The sequence below is a fragment of the Sinocyclocheilus anshuiensis genome, unplaced genomic scaffold (genome assembly GCF_001515605.1).
Source record: "Sinocyclocheilus anshuiensis isolate Anshui unplaced genomic scaffold, SAMN03320099.WGS_v1.1 scaffold67, whole genome shotgun sequence".
Lineage (NCBI taxonomy): Eukaryota > Metazoa > Chordata > Actinopteri > Cypriniformes > Cyprinidae > Sinocyclocheilus > Sinocyclocheilus anshuiensis.
Window position 1 is genome coordinate 629,440 of NW_015552546.1, and position 19,031 is coordinate 648,470.

Below are 19,031 nucleotides of genomic sequence, written 5' to 3' on the forward strand. Positions count from 1 at the left end.
TGTCTGTGTGTCTGTCTGTCTGTCTGTCTGTCTGTCTGTGTTTTGTGTGTCTGTGTCTGTGTGTTTATGTGTGTCGCGCGCGCGCGCACTCGCTCGCTAACGCCAGGTTAAGTGAAATTCTGTGCGTTACTGATCTGAAATAAAGCTGAGGTCTAAGTCAATTATAGAAACGGCGCATTTATTGGAGAAATCAAATTATGTGACATAGATCTACTAATAGGAAAGCCACTGTATAGAAGCATATTGGATATATCCCCTAGAAAACTGCAGTGTCTGCCAACAACTGATATATTTCAATATGTTCTGGTGCAAATCGTACTATAAGGCACACAGTGACTCAAACAAATTCTATTTTGTTCCAGTATTTGTCTTTAATGTGCAGTGAGTTGAGGTGTGTGGGTGTGTATTTTAGGGGGGAAAAAGAAAGAAAAATTCATAAATACATTTTTTTTTTTAACAATTCTAACCGTTTATTAATTTTTGTTTGCACATGTAAACAGACGTGCTAGCAGCTTTATACTGATGTTTCTTTAATGTTTTAGTAACTGCATCCCAGAATATGTCAATGGAAAGAGAAAGAAGCGATGAAGACATGTAATTGACAGATATTTTTGTTTCACTCCAAAGCTCCTGGGAGACGCAATGGAAGGCAGACATACAGCCGTTACCAGACTCTTGAGCTGGAGAAAGAGTTCCTCTTCAACCCATACCTCACACGCAAGCGCCGTATTGAAGTGTCCCACGCGCTGAGCTTAACTGAACGGCAGGTGAAGATCTGGTTTCAGAATCGCCGAATGAAGTGGAAAAAGGAAAATAACAAAGACAAATTTCCGGGCCAGAGAGGAGAGGCTGAGGCTGAGGCAGAGGCAGAGGCAGAGGCAGAGGCAGAGGCCGAAGAAGAGGGCAACGAGGACGGTGAAGTGGAGGAAGGAGAAGACAAGGAAACGGAAGAGAAAGAGGAAAGCAAGGAGTGATTTTATGGTCTTTTTTATGGTTATATGGCAGATATTGAAGAGGTCTCGCGAATGGGCAATGAAAGAGAAGACGCGCCAATTTTATTACAAACAGTTGGGTCAAAAAGTGAGAAAATCCCCCTCTATACAAAAGTATCCTAAATCCTGCCCAAAGAAAAAAAAAGCGTTTTTTTTTTTCACCAACACACTAGGACTTTTACCATTAGCGAAAAGTGGATCTGTGTATTTGACAAATTACTCAAAGAGACAGACTAACAGCTACACAATAACCCATCGTTGTACTTAATGAAATGTAAGCAGCATGAGAAGCATATAACGGAATTAAACATTTATTTCATACTTGATGAGGATGTTTGGGGCCTAAAATTGACTAAGATGCAACCAATTGAAATACTGAAATAATTGCATCAGCTTGTCACTTTTAAAAACAATTGGTCTTGTATATAAAATCAGGCCACAACATGCTGACATTACGAATCAAATTGACAGAAGAATAGATTATGTGTTCAGTTTAACACTATTTCTGCAATCCGAATATGGCAATATTGCATTAGTGCCATGTGTAAGGAGAAAGGGGGTGGCAAGTGTAGAAAATGCATTCTGTATTACATACTTTATCAATTACTTAACTGTTCTTTATTGTTATTCTATGTGAGTGGGCGAGGTTACAGTTTGTATTTTTTCGATTATTTTATCGGACTCACTAGAGATTGCAATCGTTTGAAAATCTCGAAAGAAGCTACCTAATCATGGGAAATTTGCAATATACATTTCTACCTAGAGATTTCATAGACTCTTGTTTTGTAGTGTATTAAACATAAGTTATGTAATTTACCCTTTAAACACTTATTATGATCATCGAGCTCTTCGAAGTCTGCGGAAGACATGAATAGCTCGAAGCCAATCTTAACTATTTTAAAAGATTGTGGCACTACCTAAAAACAAAGTTTTGCTAGCAAGAATGAATGAATGAATGAATTTATTCTACATGCTGCTTTGTTGAAAATATTTAGACATTTCCCCCAACAACTTAAACTGCCTATAGAAAATGCACATTTATGTGTAGATGAATAAACACGCTAATTACTACCCTACCTTACCTAAGGAAAGAGAGTCATTTATCGTGCTGGTGTTATAGCGTAGATTTTGAATTGCACTGAGTATAACCTTCATGTACGTCTTGTAATATCTTGCTGTTATCAATATGCTCGTTTTACTTGTGTTCCTTCGTGTGAATATAGACAAATTCGTGTGTGTCCACGCCATTGTTGTTGAAATCAACAGAAGAATAAACAAGGTGGCTCATTCTCTCACGTCTCTTTTTTTATTGCTTGAATCCACTTGTTGACAAGACACTGAAGTTACAAAATCCCCCAAAACTGCATTTTTTCGTTTAAATTAATGTTAAATAGGCTACTACAAATGCAAGACTCAAAATCTTTCTGTAGTATAGCCAATATTCCATGTCTGTGTAGTGTCTGAAATGGAAAATGCAGCCAACAATAATTAAACATTATGATGTTTTTATAATTAAAAACTACGCTGGGCATTAGAGTATTATTTGTACGAATGTATGTTCATACAAACACTTCAAGCTTTGAAAGTTTGTCTCCACATTACAAAAAGAACAACAAAAAAACAATGCAACTATACAAATAGCCAAGCCAACTATTACTAGGGGTTTCAAGGGTTGACTTTTAATGAGACGTTTAATGAGAAATATTATTAGTTCAAGCAAAATGGCGTGATCAACTTCAGTAAGACGAAATACATAATTTAAATCAGATCAAATTGTGCAAAATATCATGCTTTTATCATTCAATTTTGGTTTCAAGTACTTAGCATACAAAATTTCAACATAATCATGGGCACATCAAATTAATTTTCTCTCAATTATTTTAACTTGACTTCATCTTAAATTAAAAAGAAAAAAACTTTGTCTTTCTCTTTATTAGCTTGTACTTATTTGAACAATGCCTAAAACCTGGTATTACAAGCACTTCCTGTGTCTGTTAGCCTCTTTAAGAAGAATCGCTTTATGTATCCCCCAATTGTAAGTCGCTTTGGATAAAAGCGTCTGCAAAATGACTAAATATAAATGTAAATGTAATTTTAGTTATTTTATACAATTCCGCCTCTCGTTACAATCACAATCACGCGACAACGTATATTTAACAAAAATCTTTACGTCAGTATCAGTAATAGTTCCAAATAATAGCACAAAATAATAATAATATTTAAAGTACACTTTGGCTTCTGTTGTAAGAGGCTTTACTCGAAGCAAAATAACAGCACTGGGAAACATATGAGTGGACAGGTCGCAGGTCTCGGCCTTGTTACACTCTTAAAAATAAAGGTGCTTCACGATGCCATAGAATAACCTTTTTGTCTAAATGGTTCCATAAAGAACCTTTAACATCTGAAGAACCTTTCTGTTTCCCAAAAGGTTCTTTGTGGCGAAATAAGGTTCTTCAGCTTACAAAAACGCAAGAAAGAGATGGTTCTTTAAAGAACCTTTGACTGAATGCTTCTTTGTGGAACCAAAAATGGTTCTTCTATGGCATCGCTTGAAGAACCTTTTGAAGCACCTTTATTTTTAAGAGTGTAGGAGACATTGAAGGAATCTCATCGTTCCTCACCTGTGCTGGTTTTCTATAATGGATAACTGATGAATGTAACTATTCTCACAAATACAGGCTACTCTTTTTTACGATATTTAGTCTTCTCTGGTCCAGCATAGAGACCAAACTGTTGTCTAACTAAACATAAACTTTACCTTCCATGGCCGTGGGACGCTTTACAAACTATTTATATACAAAAACACAGAACTGAAATACTTATTTAGTGCAAGTTTGGATGTTTACGGAAGGCGCCTTCTAGAGGACAGATGCGCTAGAATATTGTCAATGTCAATGCCTGTCATATTCAAAGACGAGAGGACCCATAAGCAATATTTACATTAGCCTAACATTGCATTTATTTATCAGACAACAAAAATATGACAGAATGTGCCGTGGGAACAGGAGATTACCAATAGCTACAAACGTGTATTTAATCCATGTTCATGGTAATGTGTTGACATTTAAATGTTCATAAATATATTAAAATGTTAGAAAATCCTGGTGTGGCCTACCTTACGCGTGAGTGTTGAAACTCTCTTTTACAACTTTTAATGGCTGGTCATAACAGTAGTCTAGTGCCCAATAAAGCAGCCATAATTAGGCGAGTCGATGACATCACAAAGACGAGGCTAATATAAACAGAACATGGATAAAATAATAGAATATCAGAATTTACTTTTAATACCAGTGAGATTTACTGGGTATTATAGGCAAATAGCTTGCAACGTGCCAAAGCACAGCCAAGTAAGGTACTCAAATGTGAGATATTTACAAACGAATATTACAATTCTGTATCTCAAAACATAAATCGATACGAATGATTAAAGTGTAGCTACAGATAGGATCTTAAAATCTCGATATAAGCGACATCTGCACAGATACTTTTACTTTTGCAAAGCTAAGACTTTCGCACGTTTTCTTGGATTTGCATGTATGCTATAATCTAATACTTATAGTAATAAATAACGTAAGCTGTAAAAAAGTGGTAACCTGCAATTGTTACAATAACAATTTATCCATAAAATGAGTTTTGATGGTAAAAATTAATGTATTTAGGTTGATTCAGTTATGTTAAATAATATGTTTTACTTGAATAAAACCAGTTAACAGGGATATTAACAATTGTAAGGTACCATTTTGAATGTAATTGTTCATTTCACTCTCCTTTTGTTGTTATGGTGTTGGATTGTCCCCTGTTGTAAAAAAAATAAGATATTTTTAGTTAAGGCATAGACCTTTTCAGGAAGTTCCTGTGGTAGTGACAATTGTAGTGGTCATTGTCCATCCGCCTTGCCTTTGTATTGCACTGCTGTTACATTCCAAACGAGGGCTTTACTATACCTGCAGTAAACTTTATTGGTGGTGTAAACCCGACAGTGTCGCATCCGGGCAGACGTTTTTGCCTTTTGATTTCTGTGCAGTGCAGACAGGCTAGAACAAGACACAAGGAAAGCAACGTGGACGTGGGACTGCTTTAAGTGTATGTATGCATGGGTGCATGTATATGGTTGTGATGTATTTTATTTATTTATTTAACTTTTATAATAGTGGAAGTTGTAATATGTACTCATACTTACTCTATTTGTGGTTGTTGTGCTATAAAATTAAGAAAATAGTAGTGAAAATTGATTAATTAAAGGGAAAAACTTACCCGGCTCTTGGCCATGCGCTTCAGTTAAATATTTGTGCTATTTTTAATTTTTTTATATTTTTTTATAAATGCAGAATTCGATATTTGTATATCAATTTGCATAGTGTTTATCTTTGTGGTAAGAAACTAAAAAGATATAGGGTGAAATGAAGTAGTGAAAATAAATTAATTTGAGGAGAAACTTATATGGCTTACATGGACTTTGTTAACTTTTGTCGACTGGTTTATCTATGAAATCTTTAAGTTAAAGCCTATTAATGTCATAACATAGACTTGGCGTTTTGATTTGCTTTTGTTTTTGTTCAGTTACAGTGCATTACATGTTAGAATTACCTACTTGAAGAATGTTTAAGGCAAATATATTTTTTAAATGCTATCAGCTTGCAATTAATGAGTCTAATACCATTAAATTAACTACTCAAGATCATATAACGAATTTCGTTTATGGAAAGCAAATGACCAGCAACTATGTTGATAAATAGCGTTAGCCACTGAAAAATAAGGTAAAGAACAATGATTTGACAACAATGATAATATAGCACTGCTGTCTGACGGAGAGGCGTCTTTTTTAGAATTAATAGCATTATTCGTTCAGTGCAGATATTTGACAGCACAAGAGCAGTCAAACTTTTGCGGTTCTTTTAAACATGGTAAAAGTATTTTTGTAAATACATAAAATTCAAAAGAACTGCAATACTTAGCAACTATTTTAAATTAATTCTAATCTCTTTTACAAGTGCTTCTACACACAATGAATACATCCAGTTGTAGGCTAAATGATAATTTTGTGAGACAAGTTTTTGACGTAATAAACGCATCGGTGTGATCTTTATAATTATTTTGTTCTTATAAATGCTTTTTGAAATTATGTGATTATTTTAACTTTATCTTAAACAAGTGCCTATTATGAGAACTATATGTATCCCAGTGATTCTGAGTCATGCTTTAATGTGCTCCGAACTGCTACAGACAAGCTCAACCAGCTTCTGGGAACGATGAGCACAAAACAAAATCTCTAAAGGGTCAAATGGGGTAAATAAGATTAGATTTAGATAGTAGATTAGATTAGATTAGTATTAGATCAGATAGTATTAGATTTTTAGACGTTTAATTTTGAATAGTAATCCTGTTTATTTATTTATTTGAGCAAAATTGAGTTATGAGTATACAAGGCAGTGGGTATTTCCTTTTTATATTCACACATTCTCATGAGCAAAATAGGGCTTGAACAGGTTATTAACACAACTAATAGGCCTGCACTTTTTTTTTGCATTATACTTTTTTTCCATTATAGTACTGTTCCACGATTTTCAGAATATCCACTGTCACAAAATGTTAATGGTATCATTAAGCTTTAATAGCATTAGACTAATAAATAATTTTTCACAATATATGACGAATATAATACTATGCTATCAGTGCCATCAACTTAGCAGAAAATAAAAGGAAAAAGGAAGAAGTAAATGGGAAATGCGATCTTTGAGAGAGGGTGAAACGTAACACATTCCTAGTTGTTTAGAGGGGGAATTTACAGCTAAGTAATAAAAGTTTACGACTGAATGCACGCGGTCATTGGTTGCGTCAGACCACGTGGTACTCACTCTATGAACATGAACTTTGTGCCGTTGTCTTCCCCTGGATCTCCCCATCTATCGACTTGCGAGCTCGCGGTGGTGTTGAAATGATCTTAGCACCAGACATTTCCCCCGTTTTCTGTTTACTAACTAGCTCAGGCGGATTTTTAAAACGCTCTATAACACCATCTTGTCTCGTCTGTTTCATCGCTGGCAATGACTGACTGTCCTCAGACGTCGCCGCCTCCCCAGTCTCCTTTCTACCCGTCTCATCCCCTAGAGGGGAAAACAACCATGATAGCTGGAGCGTGAGGGGTTAGAGTGCGTAAATATGATCATTTCTCCTCGAAAGATTACATTTTTCCTGAGCACAGGAGAATGGGATCCTAGTGCCGTTGCCTAGTTTGATCTGCTTCTACGCACCACCGAACGTGCGTCACACAGACAACAGCGAACGCTGGTAAGTAAATGATTCTAAGCTCCTTATTGGCTTCTTACAGACCCGCAGCTACAGAATATGAAGATTTGACAGCACTGTATTCGAGTCAAAAGAGATGTGCAAGAGTGGCATGCAATGTATGTAAACGTACTTATATTGTGGCGTTTCCCTTAATACTTTATTGATTGTGAACGCACAGTCTCGTTGACAAGTGACTTGTGTTCTTGCTTTCTGGTCCTATTGTTGACTTTTATTTGTCTCGGCGACAATGAATATAATATTTTTAAGTTAAGTTGTCCAAACGGGTGTGGTCGTGAGCTTATACGCTTGGTCAGGTTTTGTATTTGATTGTGGTTATTTGATACGCGTGTATAGGCTACTGGATACTTGAGCTTGCATTTGTTTACTCTGCATGACTTAATAGTAGGCTATAGCTTTATACAAATGTGCAAATGAGATACATAGAAAACACTGATGAATGTCGGGCCTTTTACCAAAAACTGTATTCAACCCATATTATGGGACTATGACTTGCACTCGTCGGACTATGAGTATTCTGTCATAGACTATAGATTACATTTTAGTGTAGTCCTAATTCATCGCTATAAGTCATTGGAAAATGTTAATTATTTATGAGTGAGATATTAATGAGTGAGTTATATTTTGAAAGACGGGGCAAAAATGTAACTAGTCTCGTTAACCTGTATTCAAAATGATGTATCCTGGTTGTGTCTGAGTTGTAATGACAAAAGAGTGTCAAAAGTTCACACAATCATTTACACTTGATCACCTACTCACATACCTGTAAAGCATAAAGGCCTTGTGGTACATAGCAAACAACTCATTAAACGATATAGACGTATCTTAATTTTTACGGAATCGGAATCAACAACCAATCTCTCTCTCTCTCACGCACATGTGTTCAATCATCCAACACTGTCATTCCTTGAGGACTAAATCAAACAACACTGCCACCTTGTGCCTGCTCCATATGCAAGGCATTATACAGAGCCTAGTCAGGAAGAGCAACTGCCCACATAAAATTCAGATCTTAATTTTTATGTGGGAATGTGTTTGGCATTTGCTGGTGTCGCTATGTATGTAAAAGGTGTCTTTAATAGAATTTGCATCATACATTTGCATCAAAAGCTTTGCTTTAATAGCGTTCTCATCATGTAGATTCATATTAATATACTCATTTGAAAAAAATATTTAAAGAAAATATTCATAATATTTCTTATGTGTGTATGGTGGCTTTTTACTAATTAATATTAGTGATAAATTAATTATTATTAAATAATACAATTTCAAAACACAATTACAGAAACACAGTCCGTTTACTTTTTTAATTCGTTTTATTGCCATCTTATGCCATGATAATAAAACAATACTGGACAAACATGAAGCTTTAGATTGAATAGCCAATGAGCTATGTTATTATGGGATAGAATGTTAATAAAATCCGTTGGTACTCCACTGAATCAAAAAATTAGAGCTGCGATCTTCCGTCATGGGCCTCTTGAAATCCACATATGAGGCTGGAATGGGGGGGAAGCAAAACAATGTCAGCAATAAAACCAGTTATTATGAACATGCATCTGCTGCTGGTAAATACTTTTTTTTTAGTATTGGAATTGTTAAAAATAACTTTTTGTATTTGTGTTCTGTTTATTTGTAACATTAGAAGTGTTAAGAACAGCGATTTTTTTAATAAAGAAAGATCGTCTCATTAAAGCTAAGTTTGTGTGAACTAATTTTCTCTATTTTTTTTAAAGCTTGAGAGGTTATTTATTAAGGCAGAATGCTTCTGTGTGGGCTTGCATATGGTTCGTCGATGTGCATGTGTGTATTTGTGTGTAAGTGAGAGACAGAAAGCGAGTGGAGGGCGGGGCTGATCTACTGTGAGTCTCCTCTTTGCCTCGAAATAATGACCGTCTTTTGTTTGCCATTAAAAATGGAGTCTATTTCCTATTAACTAATCCTTGTGCTTGTACGTATTTAAGGTGCATACGATTTATTCATTTGTGTATTACAGTTATTCTTAAGGTTAATAGCAATGTTCTAAACAGGTTTATGAAATTGACACATTTATTACCATCTGACTATTATTTGTGTAAACTTTGAGCCAGTCTCGTGTCTGCCACCGCTATTGAATTTAAATCATAGAAGGGCATAATTCAGAGTTGCCACGAAAATGAAAACAAATTCCAGGCGAACTTTCAATTCCAAACATTTCCTTACAAGAACCGCAGGGCAATGTGAATTCTCTCTACTTCAAAACATCTTATTCATGGAGGTCATTACGCGGCCACATAATTTCACAGAATTATCTTGTGCTAGTTAAAAACCATAATGCCCCTTCGGGTCGTGTGTTGTTATAAGTGCTTAGCTGCACATGAAGCTCTATTACAGCTGTCACGCTACTATTATGGATTTTGTTTTTGCATAGATACATCGACATAGATGACAGGGTAGGAAAGTTGGGCTTGGATAGGAAAGCTAGAAGATTCGTCGTTGGAATTTGCAATTGTGAACATCCGTTACAAATAAATAGGCCAATGATAACATTCATTTAACTCTCGAGAGTGTGCAGACTAGGCCATTACCGAGCACAGTTAGGATGTGCATTGCTTGCTTTTTTCCAGATCATCATATCACGTATATTACGCATTAGAAGTAAGTACGATTTTGGCGCACATTAGTGCGTAGTTTCGTAGAGTGTAAAAAGAATACAGGCCAAACGGGATGTCAATTTATTGCCTCTTCAAACGCTAAAACACAACCGTGCGATTTGTCTTAAGGGCTGCAATAAAACACTTAAAGCTCTTTCTCTCAGTCACATCAACATACCAACTGCAGACTAAGTGTGGTGTGTTTTACTCGCTACTTCATTCACCAGACTGATGCTGTAAAATAGATCACATTATTAAAAATCTCCCCATCAAAGGCTTGCAGTTCAAAGTCGTTGAACCAATGTTGAACATCAAAGAGTCAGATATATAGATACAACCTACACTTAGTATCTGATCTCAATTCCGCCAAACTACACGTCGAAGATTATAGTCTGGTCATTTACTTAAACAATTAAATGATTTCCGAATTGATAATGCTTCTTTAGTTTGATTTTAGCAGCGTGCTTTCCTGTAGACTATCTAAATATTTTTTTGCGTATCAATGGCATATCGTACTAGGGTAATGAAAATGTAGGCCTAATTAAATTATATAAAAAAAAATAATTACAAATATAATTACTGATGTAAAAAAAGTTTATTGCATTTCAAATATTTGAACTGGCAACTGTTCAATTTCCACAGTCTTAAAAAGGCTATGAATGAAATATGGTAAAACGTGAGCACGCGTTTTTCACGCAAGAAATATTTTTATTACACTTATATATTACTTTAATTAGTTTCTTTCCACAGTATACATGGTGTAATATTGTATAAATTAAATCATAGTAATACGTTATGGTCCACACCGCCATAATGACTACTTGCCTATATTTAGTGCATTCATTTTGTGGCCCGTAATTTATTTATTTTTATTTTGAATTACTTGTATTGGAACCCGGTTAAAATTATTATTATTATTATTATTATTATTATTATTATTACTACAACTACTACTACTAGCTATTAGTATAAACGTCAATGAATTAACTTCGGAAGATATTTAATCATATTCATATGCAGCAGTCATAAACTGATGAAATAGCACTTACCATATTGGTGAATATACCATATTCTCCTTGTAGAGATTTGCCTAGAAGTGTTACATTTTGTCGCTCTTAAATTTTGTCCAAAATATGACAACCCATCAAAAAAATTAATCCTTGATATTGATTGATCCCGGTTTTAGGTAGGCTACGTTAGGATATAAAGAAATATTGTATGCATTTAATCAGTCGTTAAGCAGATTAGCCTGTTTTATAGCTGCTAAATGCCTTTTCTCAATGTCGGGCTGGAAGTAAATTTTACTGTTCTGTCAATCTCGTGTTTAGCGCACCTCTTTCTAAACCACTGTTTTTGGCCTCACACGTTCCGTCATGTGGCCTGCATTAAGGGCATGGAGCATAACCATTCGGTTAAAACTAGTCCTTTTCCCACCACTGATTCTTTAAACATGATAACATAAACTGAGCTTTCCATTAATGTAGCTGCAAGTATTTAATAAAGCAGAACAGTTATATTTGTATTGTTCAACAGATCGTTTGCATAAATGATCACTGTAAGAAATTCTGTAAAAATAAACCATCTAAATTAAATTAATAGTCAAAAGTACTTAAATTTTGTAAAGATGTCTCATAGTATTATTTTTATTCATAATCATTCTGCATACCCTACAAAGTTACATGCTAAAAAAATGTTGCTTTCTGTCCACAAGATAAGAGACTCGCTGCACAGCCCCCATACATTCAAAGGGATAATTGCCTCAGAGCTGGAAGTCCTCAGTTAGTTTTGTGACTTTTATGGCACCAAGGCGCTTTTGACGCATTCTTTAGTAAGATGCCCCTTCCCCCTCCTTACTCAGGTTCTTTTTACTATTGAAATTATCAATACATTACAAATGGGGAAAGGAAAAGAACAGACGTTTCCCCTTTAGCGCAAGAAAAGCCCGAGGAAATCGGAGAGAGAAACAATCGTTATAGGGAAATATCTACTGAATAGCACAAAGAATAGTGTAGTCCTCTAACTTGTTGACTGACGACAATGCCGCGAATATTTCTAATAATATGATATGAAATGTGCATCAGCAGATTTATTCACAGTTTTTTGAATGAAGTTGTGAAATTCGTCTTGAAAAAGGGAGGGCAAACAATATCTGTGTAAACAGCCTTGTAGCAATTAGCCCTTGGTCATTTTCTTTTTTAAAACAAAGGGTTTCTATTTAGAGGTTAAAATTTGAGTTACATGATCCACCGAGTAGTTGTAATGAAGTAATAAAGTTGTTGCGTCGAGAAGAAATAGGCTACATATAGTTATGATTAGTATTGTCATATTATAAAATATAAATATATACAGCTTGGTATAAGTCAGCGACAGCAATCAACTGTAAAAGTGATCTTACAGGTAATTCATTAAGAAGAAAATTAGCTCGTTGTAAAACGCAAGTGTAAATTTATCATTACAATACACGTGGAGAAGCTTTGTACCGGCTCATAGAACAGATTAACTCGGTGATTAATGCACAAAAAGGCATAATTGATTGTTCGTGTGAGTGCCTATTCTGTATTTTTGTGTGTGTTTACTTAAACATTATCAACTGAAGCCACAAGGATAAGAAGCTCGATGTTCCTCTGTACACAGCGCATTCAATTGGCTGAAAGTGGTCAGGTGACGCTGTCATATTGTCCTTCCATGAGCCAAGCCTTGACTATAACACTTGCTTTGCGCGTCTTATCCGGAGACTGGAAATTAATATTATTGAAATCCTTCTGAAGTTAATTTGAAAGAGAGTTAGAAAAGCAGGCGGGAGACGTGTGTATATGACAGAAGGAAGCAGAGCACAAAGAAAGAAAGTGTGAGATTAAGAGAGGGGAAATAAGATAGGAGGGTGAGTTGATGAGAGGGCGATAGGAAAGGTATGAATTCGTATTTCGCGAACCCGTCGCTATCGTGCCATTTATCTGGTGGGCAAGAGGTTTTGCCCAACATGCCACTGAACACGACCACATATGATTCAGTCAGACATTTTTCGTCTTATGGCACCACAGTGACCCAAAACCGGATTTATGCGTCCCCTTTCTATTCACCTCAAGATAACGTTGTGTTTGGATCAAGTCGAGGACCGTACGAGTATGGATCTACCGTGTTTCTTCAAGATAAGGATGTGCTTCCCAGTTGCAGGCAAACTAGTATGGGACTCAATGCGCAGAGCCACGTTGCCCAGGAGTACAACCTGGAACAAGCTCGTGCAGGAACACAGGAACAGAAAGGGAACAACATTCAGATCTACCCGTGGATGCAGCGCATGAACTCGCACAGCGGTGAGTTTTTACTGCGACTTGGGACATACCCTGGTGGAATTGGTCTGTTTTACGATACGTCCTATGAAAAGAGTAGCTACATTTTATGGCCTCATAAACCACTACTAAATCATCAGACTATAAAAGCCCCCTTTCCAGAGAGGGGAATCCCATTTGGCTACCTCCTTTAATACTCGAGTGCCAAAATTATTTAAAAAACGTGTGCAATAAGTGTGAGTGCGTTAGAAAAATATACACCAAAAAGTACATTTTGAGCCATTTTAAGAGCATGCACTAGTATGTTAAAATGTATCTTAGCTCTTCCGATGTACTGTTTGAAAAGAAAAACACGACAGCAAAGTTAGTTGAAAGAAATGTTTTAGAAACACTGAAAATCGAAATGTTAACGTTTCGCATTGCTTTGTGACTGTAATATGCGTCAAGTGCTGCGTAAATACATTATTTTGCCAAATTGTTATATTAGTAACGTTATAAATTAATTTTTTTTTAAATTGTAAATACGCACAAAGTAAATTATTCCACCGGGATTTCAAACGTGTGTTTTACATAGCATTTATAATTAAGAATTTCTCTGTGTGTGAACTATTTAACTTATTTTCACTTTTCTCCACAACAGGAGTTGGGTACGGGTCAGACAGAAGGAGGGGTCGCCAGATTTACTCCAGATACCAAACCTTGGAACTGGAAAAGGAATTTCACTTCAATCGGTATCTAACCAGACGCAGACGCATCGAGATCGCCAACGCTCTGTGCCTAACCGAGCGTCAAATCAAAATCTGGTTCCAGAATAGGCGCATGAAATGGAAGAAAGAGACCAATCTAACTTCTACTGTACCGGGGAGCGAATCAACGGGTACTCCTCAAGAGACCGAGAAGGAGACCGAGGAGGAAACCGAGGAAGCTACAAAAAAAGATTAGGAAATCCATTTCTCGTTCTCGAACGCCTGTTAACTGCAACGTAACTACCTAAACTCTGAGAATTTGCAAATATTAATGCATGGACTGTATACTCTGCTATTCCGTTGACTGCCCCCTCCTCCTCCAACCTGAATACCATACACAAGCTCTACAACAACCACCACGCCACTAACATATACACACGTTGAAACAAATGGAGAGATTAAGAAAGAGAAAGACGCACATGTTATCCACCATAATGTAATTCACTTCTCTTTGTATTGAAAATATCTCCTTATTGGCTGCGTGGTGACAATGCCACAGATGAACTATTTGTGTGGTTCTAGTATTATCATGTTGCATAGGCTAGTAGAAATTACATTAGATGAAAATGTATTCGAATTTGATTAGTAGGCTACGTCTCCCCTTAAGCCTCTAAACAGTACCCTAAGCATTCCAGAAGTGAAGGAAACCTCTTATATGCACATTCAATTTTTTTGTGGATGCATATTTGTACAATGAAACAAGCACTGACGGGATGAACTATACTACCTAAATCCTTAATGCATTTTTTTTCTTTTTCTTATTTTTTTTCTTAATATTGCCTTTGCCCTGTCAGTGTTCTGTTGTTCAAAATGCCGCTGTACTGGCATTAACTATTGAGAGAACTTCAAAAAATACATTTCATTATACTTGTAGTTGTATGCATATAAACTTGTCTTAAAGTGATGATCACACCCATATGAAAACAAACATATACCTTGTTAAGCAATTATATTGTTTGTGTAAACTGTGTATTATTTAATAAAATTCTTGAAAACAAAAAACTGTATTGTTTTAATTTTGACTCCGTCTTTGCGCTCTTCACGCTCCATAAAGGGTTTCAGAACTGAGTAAAAATTATAAGGCTTGATACACTTTTTCGTTTTGAAGAAGTTTTTATTTACGAACTTTTAGGCCCACATATTTCTGAGGGTTTTTGATTCAAATCCACATTAACAACAAATAAAATTCAGGTTACATCGGAGTTTGGTTTATTCTGTAATTGTACTCATTTAACTACAATTTAATTAGTCCAAACTACAATTATTTGAATGGAATAATGCACCTAATTATTGTTAATATACCTAATGATTAATGTATGTGACGACTTAACAAGTTTAATTTAATAAATAAAGTATTGCTTATTTCATGTCACCGCGACAATGCTTGATTGACAAAAACCTTTCTAACCACGTTTGCTTTGTATCTAGTGGCATAACGCTGAATCGGTTGTTCTGCGATAAATAATAACGTGGGTTTTGGGATGCCGCTGCAACAAATGCACATGTATTGACGCAGTGTAAAGTTCTCTTATGATCACAATAGACATAACTTCTCAAATTCTGAAGAAAAAAGTAATACACACACACACACACACACACACACACACACAAAACACTCAAAAACTCAAGACATTACGGACATTACGGTGATAGGCACATTTGTCATATATGTAACTAATGTGATAATAGTATACTCCATATTTTTCATATTTTTCATATATTTGATGTGTCATAACATCGTATCGCATCGTATCTTGTCCATCATCTTGTTTGCACAAGTCTGTGTGTGTGTGAGGCCGCTCTGTCCAGTATTAGACGCCAGATGACGCTCTTGTCTAACGGTCTCGCCCTGTTTAGCCCGGACCCTTGGATGATTTCCATACCGAGAAGTTATCGGACACGTTTCCCTGTCTATCAATAACCTCTTGGGGATCAAGCCAATTTATGAGTGGCCAGGAGCTGCACGTGATTCTATTTAAACATCCCATATTTGGGCATTACACGTCGTATCAAGAAAAAAAGAAAATGATTTCCTCCACCTATAAATCCTGCTCTTTTTTAGGACAAACCTAACGTCCTCTAGAAATACAAATAAAGCTCAATAAACAAATAAAACTTCTAAACAACTTATGTATACTTTATTAGCTGATTCCGTCTCTGCCGTGACCGAGTGCTTTTTGTGAGTCTCTCCAAGGTTATATTGTTTTGGAAATAGAATGAGCTCATACGTTGGAAAGTCGTTTTCTAAGCAAACGCAAGACGCCTCCTCTTGTAGAATGCACACTTTTGGCAACTATGGAGCTCACTCTGAGTTCCACGAGTCCAATTACGCGTACGAAGGACTTGATCTCGGCGGATCGTTCAGTTCTCAAATCCCCTCCAACTCTTTGAAACGGGAGGCGATAAACACAATCGACCGTGCAAGGAGCAGTGCAGCAGTTCAGCGAACACAGTCCTGTTCAGCTCTGGGCTCTCGTAGCTTTGTAAGCACTCACGGGTACAACCCCCTTAGTCACGGACTGTTGAGTCAAAAAGCCGAGGGGAATATGGAAGTTATGGAGAAGCCCAGCGGCAAGAGCCGCACAGACGATATCAAAATGGAGACTACTTCGGCGATAAAGCAACAAACTAATTCGACTCAGCGTCAGAACCAGTCGCAGCCGCAGATATATCCGTGGATGACAAAGCTACACATGAGCCACGGTAAAGTTACGTTTAAAGTTTGTTTTAGAAGAGAGGAAAACTGCACGCATCTCATCCTCCTCATTGCATCTCCTTCCTACCATGTTTTGTCGCTCCATATTTTTCCTCTTGAGTTTTATAGGCCAAACGCAGGAAATAATAAAACTAGCGGCCGTAAATTTGATGACAAAGGCATCTATTGCTCGTAAACCTGTCCTGTTACTGTGAAGAGGTGATCTCCGGTCAAATTTATGGAGAAATAATTGGTTAAGAAAAGCAAAAAAATCATAACATGTAAATTTACGTATTATTTCTTGCTTTAAGAATTAAAGGGCATTAACATGTTATTTAGGCTAAGTGAAGTGGGATTTCAAACGAATATTTGCATACACATGCATTTTGTAAAGTACAGCAAAACTATTGTCAATTTGCATTCTCTAAATAGTGAGGCATTGCAATCGCAGTGTCTTTTTTGCTCAGCTTTTACAATATTTTGTGTCAGTATGCTCGTGGCCTTCTCACAGTTATGATTGTTTCATTACGTTTGTGTTTTTTCTGTGCATGATACTTTCTTATTTCAGAATAAATAAATATTGGCGTCATACCACCTGTCCACTGTTTTCATTTTGGATTTCATAATGCTTGATGTTTTCATATTACATTCTATGGACTGTGTTTGGTGGCAACTTCATCAATGATTATGAAAATTACTTCTATAATAATATGCATGAGGACGACAGTCGATAAAATTTTACAAATAAGGTAACCCAATATCTTTCTGATGCCACCTCAGAATCTGATGGTAAAAGGTCACGAACCAGTTACACCCGGTACCAGACTCTGGAGTTGGAGAAAGAGTTCCATTTCAACCGATACCTCACACGTCGCAGACGTATCGAGATTGCCAATAACCTCTGCTTGAACGAGCGCCAACTTAAAATTTGGTTCCAGAACCGTCGCATGAAGTGGAAGAAGGACTCAAAGTTGAAAGTGAAAGGAGGACTACAATAACGTGGTGTACGGCTTCAGCTCGAAAATAAAGGAAGTGTTAAGCTGTACTGAAACAACAAACGATTTAAAATAGATTTTCTTGTTGACAACAGTTGATGTCTTTCATTTGTCTACAATATCATGTTGTTATGTGAATATGTCCACATTTTCAATATTTATTGATAGTGCTCCCTCCCCAGAGTGCGGGAGGTGCTTATTTGAATAATGTATGAGCTTAAACTTTATTTGAATGTGCTTTTACTACAATCACTTGTATCAGTAACTTACATAATATATCAAGGCCTGCATCCAGTTATGTTGACTTAAATGTAAGTGTAAATAATGTGGTGCTTTGCTTCAACATTCATCAACCTGCCCATTGCATTTTGATGGGACTTGTCTTTTTATTCATTGTACTTTGTCGTAAATACATCTATACAACTAAAATATCCACTCAAGGATGGTAAACCGCACGCCACGATGATAATGCAACAACTAGTGTCATAATAAACGCTGTGTATCATGTTGTCTGTCAGCCAGCAGCCAAATGGTAATTTTCTCTTGACGATTATGTCTGTTTAAATACTGTGCAATCAGAACATTTTGCTCTTTTACTGTGTTTTTGGGGACTATTTTTTCAGGCAGGTACACTGACTTTTGTTTCTATACACTCTACACTTGAGCAGCATATATAGGGCTTCCTGTACATACCAAACAAGCTACACGACCTACTTTTGTGTGAACCGCATTTGTTCTATGATCCATTATTTCTGTTATTACAACCGTTTGTTTCCGAAGTTTCTCTGCTAAGCCACATCGACAATTTTCCAGTCAGTAATGTATTATTAAAATAACAAGATTTAATTGTCAATAGTGGCAATATATCAGTAAGTTTCGTTAGTTCTGGGTTAAAAGCCATCTGTGTCCAATAAAACGTCCAATGTGGTATCATTGTAAATAAACTTGACTAACCGTAAAGAATATCCTATTGTTAACATTATTTTTTTGTCTGTTAAAGCAACAGGAACAAAAAATTAGTCTTTCTTTATACAATGCATTTTTGCACTCAAGGCCCGTTTGATAAAGAAGTTAAGAGAGGAAATCGTTCTACGCGAATTTAATATGATTTTGATATGAAGTCTGAATGTGTATACTTCCACTGATGAGACATGATTGAATCTTAACGCTCTGGTCACTTATTTACAGTAGCCCTTAAACGGAGGCACATAAAACTTTATGACCCCAATCAGGGCCGTGCACAGACCTTTTGAGGGGCATGTGCTGAAACTGAAAAAGGGCACCCCGCCCCTTAATGACAAATGAAATAACACAAAATAATAGTCTCAAAAGCTTTAGATTTATTCACTATTAATAACAACCATAATATATATA

At 36.2% G+C, this 19,031-nt stretch overlaps 3 protein-coding genes across 4 annotated transcripts in view; all 3 read left to right on the forward strand.

Moving 5' to 3' along the window:
• Positions 1–2,208, forward strand: part of LOC107664222 (homeobox protein Hox-C8a-like) — an 18,634-nt gene extending 16,426 nt beyond the window's left edge. For both annotated transcript variants that reach the window (XM_016454733.1, XM_016454734.1), the window contains one exon: positions 628–2,208. In XM_016454733.1, the coding sequence (XP_016310219.1) occupies positions 628–974 (347 nt within the window). In that variant the 3' untranslated portion in view covers positions 975–2,208. The remainder of the gene's footprint in view (positions 1–627) is intronic.
• A 10,487-nt stretch (positions 2,209–12,695) lies between these two features.
• LOC107664205 (homeobox protein Hox-C6a) lies at positions 12,696–14,876 on the forward strand. Its single transcript, XM_016454704.1, has 2 exons — positions 12,696–13,245; positions 13,862–14,876. Exons 1-2 carry the CDS (start codon positions 12,843–12,845, stop codon positions 14,161–14,163), a joined length of 705 nt encoding a protein of 234 aa, XP_016310190.1. The 5' UTR covers positions 12,696–12,842; the 3' UTR covers positions 14,164–14,876.
• Positions 14,877–16,183: 1,307 nt separating this feature from the next.
• LOC107664111 (homeobox protein Hox-C5a-like) lies at positions 16,184–17,660 on the forward strand. The gene is made up of 2 exons (XM_016454569.1): positions 16,184–16,670; positions 17,443–17,660. Exons 1-2 carry the CDS (start codon positions 16,184–16,186, stop codon positions 17,658–17,660), a joined length of 705 nt encoding a protein of 234 aa, XP_016310055.1.
• The last annotated feature ends 1,371 nt before the right edge of the window (positions 17,661–19,031 follow it).

Coding starts and splice junctions, on each gene's coding strand:
- LOC107664205 (XM_016454704.1), top strand. CDS start 12,843: ATGAATTCGTATTTCGCGAACCCGTCGCTATCGTGCCATTTATCTGGT. Junction 13,246..13,861: donor GCGCATGAACTCGCACAGCG/GTGAGTTTTTAC, acceptor TCTCCACAACAG/GAGTTGGGTACGGGTCAGAC.
- LOC107664111 (XM_016454569.1), top strand. CDS start 16,184: ATGAGCTCATACGTTGGAAAGTCGTTTTCTAAGCAAACGCAAGACGCC. Junction 16,671..17,442: donor AAAGCTACACATGAGCCACG/GTAAAGTTACGT, acceptor ATGCCACCTCAG/AATCTGATGGTAAAAGGTCA.